Source organism: Sinocyclocheilus rhinocerous, unplaced genomic scaffold, assembly GCF_001515625.1.
Source record: "Sinocyclocheilus rhinocerous isolate Xijiao unplaced genomic scaffold, SAMN03320098_v1.1 scaffold1292, whole genome shotgun sequence".
In the NCBI taxonomy this organism is placed as follows: Eukaryota; Metazoa; Chordata; class Actinopteri; order Cypriniformes; family Cyprinidae; genus Sinocyclocheilus; species Sinocyclocheilus rhinocerous.
This window is the reverse complement of record NW_015656599.1, coordinates 1,254,150-1,260,293: the sequence shown is the minus strand read 5'-3', so window position 1 is coordinate 1,260,293 and position 6,144 is coordinate 1,254,150. Positions and strand designations below refer to the sequence as shown.

Genomic DNA, 6,144 nt, shown 5'->3' with positions numbered 1-6,144 from the left:
AGTGACAATTCAACTATATCCAGTGAACAGTGAGGTTAGTATTTTGCTGCCTGTCTTGACTGGTGGACTATAGGGGATGTTACAGTTATGGAGGGCTTCAGCTCAGTGTCTGACTAAGTGTATAATATCCAAAATTCCGTAGGTCAACATAAAGACTGAAAGCAGGGATTCTTTATTTTTTGTGGAACTCCCTAATTACAAATCCACACGATTTCAGTCAATTCGATTTATTAAAAAACAATAACAATGACATTAAATCTTTACTCCATATATGTTTAACAGTTTAGCACCATTGTCAAAAATAACAAACAATAAATTCCTTCTTTTTTGTGCCCCACCATCTTTTTGCACATATACAAATGTAGTCATTCAGTAGTAAAACTAAAAATAAATTACAGAGAGGTTCCTAAGATTATTTGAATTTAACTTAGAGTGTCCATGTGGCAACTTCTATATAGCCTACTGATATTGTATTTTGAGTTTGTTTTGATAAACAATGATCTGATCTAGGCTACTCAAATCAGTTGGGTATGAAAGAACCTAAATGTAAGGTTCAGGACATTTCCGATATGTATTTTACTGACATTTTTAATTAATGAGATCACTAAAAAAGTAACATCTAAACATAACACTTATGTGCTCACATACTTTCTTTAAGTTTATTGAGATGGCACAATGAGAGACTAAGACAGCAGAAAAATAGTGCATATCCAACAATCTGAAAATTCTTCATTATGACATATGTCAACATCACATCATTTTACATTGATATGTAGTCAATGTGACCCCATCTATATACAATCAATATACTATCAAACAATACGAAATATGCAAATAAATAATGTGATAAGAGTTCTAACAAAGTGCTAACCATATGGATGAATGGATAATGTAAGATTCTGAAAGACTGTTTCAAATTATGTAAGTATGTGTATGTGTAAAACATACATTTAACATTATTTCATTATATATTCCTTTGCCACTGTACCACACTATGCTATAAAACGTACCTCACTCTGTGACTTAATTGTCAATTACCTTTTCTATTCAAACATAACAAGTGGCTCTGTACTGATGGCACATACAGTTTACTTGATGTAGCATTGATTTTATATGAGTGACTTTTTTTTCACAAATTCACATGGGATATAACAAATATCCAGAGAATGATGAGTGGACATATGGACCAGCATAAAGTCCTGCAGCTTGGTCTGATGGTAACTGGATATGAACAGTGTCTCCAACTTGTAAGGGCAGCACTGCACTCCCTGATGCCTGATCCAGGTAACTTTTTTTGAATTCATCATATGTATACATAACTGGCTCATTGTTCCTGTACAATGCCACCCATACATTGTTTCCTTTGCAATTAACATGGTAAACAAAGTAGTAAATTCCAGGTATTTTGCAAGTGAAGACGCCAGTTTGAGAGTTGTAATTCTGGTTACCATTATATAAAATCTTGTTGAAGACAACAGGTTGCCCAACTGGAGGAAATGGTGTTGTCAGCTGAGCTGTAAAAGCAGGCATCTCTACGCCATTCCTACCAATATTGGCTCCTCCAGGCTTTTTTTTCTTGTAACCACCTTTTGCCCCATCTAGCCCAGGACCTGTCTCAGGAAGGATTTGCCCGATAAATGGAGATTGAGCAGGAGGTCCTGGTAGGCCAGGTGGGCCAGGAGGACCAGGTATTCCAGGTTGACCTGGGCGCCCACCAGCTCCAGGAATACCAGGTGGGCCTATTGGGCCTGGAAGCCCAGGTTTTCCCTCGCCTGGCATTCCAGGTTTTCCTGGTGGTCCATATTCCCCTTTTGGGCCTGGTAGACCAGGTGGGCCTATTGGTCCTGCTTGACCCATTAATCCTGGGATTCCCATAGGACCTGGATGACCTTTCTCTCCTGGGAATCCAACTTGTCCTTTTGCGCCAGGCTTTCCAGGGGCTCCAGGTAGGCCGGGTAAGCCTTTATGTCCATTTTCACCTTTAGGTCCTATAGGACCTGGTAAGCCTCTAGGTCCTGGTTGCCCCAATTCTCCTGGGAATCCTGGCTTGCCTGGAAGTCCTAGAGGCCCTGGTTCACCTTTTGGACCAAGTTGTCCCTTAGGTCCTACTGCACCACCCTCTCCTTTTGGACCAAGGAAACCAATGCCTCCAGGTGGTCCCAAGAGACCTGGAGGGCCTGGAAGGCCACTTGGCCCTGGTGGTCCAATCATTCCAGGAAGACCACCATGACCCTTTTCACCTTTTGGGCCTTGGGGACCAGGTAAACCGCCATGCCCTTTTTCACCTTTAGGGCCAGGATATCCAGGTTTGCCAAAACCAGGCAAGCCTGGGTTGCCAGGTAAACCAGAGGGACCTGGCTCGCCCCTTCCACCTGGAAGACCTGGTTTCCCTGGCAAGCCATCCAAACCAGGTTTGCCAAAGCCTGGTAGTCCTGGTGGTCCTGGTGGTCCTCTCCCCCCTGGGACTCCTGCCAATCCTGGTTCTCCAGGTGCACCAGGTTTACCTTGGCCTCCAGGAGCCCCAGGTAGTCCATTCAATCCTGGTTTGCCAACTCCTGGTAGTCCTACTTGTCCTGGTGGTCCTGGAGGTCCAGGATGTCCCTTTACTCCTGGCAGTCCTGGGAGGCCAATCCCATGCTCACCTTTTGGCCCTGGGAGACCATGGATCCCAGGGAAGCCCTTTTGTCCAGGTTCTCCATGAGGTCCAGGTTGTCCTGGAAGTCCTTGTGCACCTGGTTTTGACACACCTGGTAAGCCATGTGGCCCGGGAAGACCTGGAGGTCCTGGCATTCCTATTGGCCCTTCACCGCCAATTGGTCCCAAGTCACCCTTTGGTCCTGGTAAACCTATACCTCCAGGTTTTCCTGGTAAACCTGGCATTCCTAGCTTTCCAATTCCTGGGAGTCCTGGTGGACCTTGAGGACCAGGTTTACCTGTAGGTCCTGGGATACCATGACCAGGAAGTCCTGGAGGGCCCTGAGGCCCTGTAAGTCCCTTTGGACCAGGCTCACCAGGAGGACCTTTATCTCCTCTTGGAATGGTTTCACCTGAAAAAAAAAAACAGTCATGGTCACAGTAACGGTCAACACTTGTTCATAAACACACACATTATTTGCATGTCTGAAAGTTTAAATGAATGTACAAAAAGTTAATGAATGTATTCTTGGACCAAAAATATATTCAATATGAATCAATTGTATGAATTTAACCTAGCGTGAATACAACAGAGCTAAAATGAGAATAAACAAAAAATAACTACAAATAAATTACACACACACACACACACACACACAAAAACACCCTCCCAAACCTAATTAAAATCTGATGGAAGGTGTTTTCAAGAGGTTAACCTATCAGAAAGATTAAAAATGCTTTCTGTCAGCTAGCTTTTGTCAACATTGCAGTTTTAAGCCCAAAGTATACTTTGGCCATCCGCATACCGCGATGGTCTGCGCACTGTCTGCGTGACACAGTTTTCGTCACCAGAAGTATCTGCAGATGTCCGCACACACTGTCAGTGTGCAGCCCAATTTTTGTGACCGTGCAGACGGGCCGTGTACAGCAGCACAGGCGCAAACTGAATGTTGAGATAGAATAAGTCTAGGTGGTACTGTGCATGTGTTAAACTCGTCCATCCATGCTCATCTGTGGTTGAGTATACTTTGAAAGCTGTGCGGACACAGCTGTGTGCAAGATGGAATGCGGAAACTGAAGTATACCTGGTCCTTTACAGTTCAGTTTAAATGATCCTGTGGAGTGATTTTTTTTTTAAATACCAAGATTCCATGTAGCCTCTAAATGAATATGATGTTATAAAAGCTGCAAGCAAAGTAATTATAAAGGAATTTGCTAAATTACCAACCTTTTCCTACAATAGGTTTACCCATGTGCATGGGTATCTGTGGACGTTCTTTTGCATACTGTGGAAGCAAAGGCATCTCATTTCCATATGGTAAGTGTGGTGTTTCCTTTCCATGGTAATGGTGTTGGGGTATTTGTTGTGGTATCCCCTCATTGCCATGTGACAGAAGAGGTAACTGTGGCAGAAGCTGGTGCTGTTGGGGCAGTGACTTGTGACCATAAAATGCCCCTGCATGGATATGATGTAGCAGACAGAAGTGCTCCACCAGTACAAACAAGCGGGCAGAGAGGAGAGGCCCAGCCATGTCCTGTGGAATGGAGCATAAGAGAGAAGGTTAGTTGTCTTGAAAAAAGACAGGAAAGCTAGCAGTAAGTGCTGACACCAAAGTGTAGTGAAAGCACTTCTATGCCTTGAACATTGTTTTAGAGAAGTCAGGTTAAAGAGTTGAGACCCATAAGGTCATTGTCCATTCCATAACTGACCAATCAACTATTGTTTCACATTGCTGAATAATTTTATTAATTCTACAGTGCTTAAAATGTCAATACAGCATCATCAATGCTTAATTCGGGAAAATTTCTGTTACTGCATGGCTATATAATAGTGTTAATAAAATTCTTAATAAACCTTATCAGAAAATCATTGTTTGCAACAAAAACAACCATGAATTATGAATGTTACACCATTTTCTAATGCCAGTACTCTTCAAATATGCGATGCCACACACAACAAGGAACAGAGGAAGGTTTGGTGAACTTGTTTATACATTTGTTTAGTACTAATAGCATCTATACTACTTCTAGCCGTTAACAACAAGCTGTGTTTGCAGTTGTTTCAATAAATGGTCTATTTGAACTGGGAAGGACACCTTAACATCTAAAAGATGTATGTTTTTATAGTAAATAAAGTTTTATAAGAATTGTTTGTTTCTGAAAACAAGGACATTTTTATTATTCATGACATGACTCCCTTTACAATGCTCTTCCAACTCAATCTTTCAATGAATCGGCTTTTTATATAATATGCCCATACAAAGTCTGTATTGTCCCTTCAATTTGCAGCAGAACAAGGGAAAGTCTCAATATTTTTGAAATACAGCATTGAATAAATAAATTGCAAATAAATACATTAAAATCAGCCTCACATGAGCCACATTAGAACCTTCTAACAGTATATGGACTGCATTATTTTATCTTAGAACAGCAACATATACAGTAAGTACATTCATATATGACTTGAAACATCAATTTTCAGCTCTAGATAGCATCTTAAAATAATGACCAGCTGACTGACAATATCCCTTATATATTCTATGCAAAAAGTTCAGCACAAAATATTTTTTTAAAAAAGAGCACATTTAAGTTAATAATTTTAAGTTTCTTAAATTATTTCTGCATTAAAAAGAGTTTTGTTTGCACTAGCATAGCAAAACATTTGTTATACTTAAACATGACCATTAGATGTCAGAAACTACTCACATATGAATACTGGAAGTTTGTGTGTGTGGATCAAGGGGTCTTAACTACACAGGCACCATCTGACTGCAAATAATCCTGAGCAACCGCCTTTGAAATCAGTGGGAATGCTAACAGTTTGCTTTCTCCAAATCAGAAGAGAGGGCAAACTGTTAGCATTGTTTCTTATCCCATTATTCATTGTTTTGTATTCAGTGTCTTGTGCATCAGACATAAACCTTAAAAATTGTCAGCCGATAATACCAATGAGTCATAAAAATGTAGACTGCCACCACGTGATGCCATCTTTACAAAACTTTACACTGCAAGTAACACAAATGCAAAAAAGTCCACACATTATCATGCTGTCTAATTATCAGAACACTATGGCACAAACAAATCTATTTCTTACTTTTTTGCTTATTCTTTCTGTTGTCTTGAGAGCCACATCCTCTCAGGTCTGTCCTGAAACTGTGTTGAATGGGAAACCCAGCCACTCAGTTACAAAGCGTTGGTGTTTTCGCACCCAACCGATAGCTGCGCTAAAATCCAAAACGTGAGCCTAAACCAAAGCCGAACCCAGAATGGAGGGGGCATCTTGCTTTGATTGAGTGTGGAAAAATCTTAAAAGCTGGAATGCTTTTTAGGGAGCCGGGTTTTGATTCTAATACATACCAGAGGTGTGACCAAGTCGTTGTTTTGCAAGTCACAAGTAAGTCTCGAGTCTTTGCATTCAAGTCTCGAGTCAAGTCCCGAGTCAAGACAGACAAGTCCCAAGTCAAGTCCCGAGTCAAGACAGGCAAGTCCAAGTCGAGTTGCAAGTCCTCA

The 6,144-nt window shown here is 41.2% G+C and overlaps 1 protein-coding gene across 2 annotated transcripts in view; it reads right to left on the bottom strand.

Moving 5' to 3' along the window:
- Positions 1-591: 591 nt before the first annotated feature.
- LOC107720377 (collagen alpha-1(VIII) chain-like) overlaps positions 592-6,144 on the bottom strand; it is a 17,191-nt gene continuing 11,638 nt past the window's right edge. For both annotated transcript variants that reach the window (XM_016528061.1, XM_016528062.1), the window contains exons 2-3: positions 3,863-4,169; positions 592-3,047 (exon numbers count right to left, since the gene is read on the bottom strand). In XM_016528061.1, the coding sequence (XP_016383547.1) occupies positions 1,138-3,047; positions 3,863-4,166 (2,214 nt within the window). In that variant the 5' untranslated portion in view covers positions 4,167-4,169 and the 3' untranslated portion in view covers positions 592-1,137. The remainder of the gene's footprint in view (positions 3,048-3,862; positions 4,170-6,144) is intronic.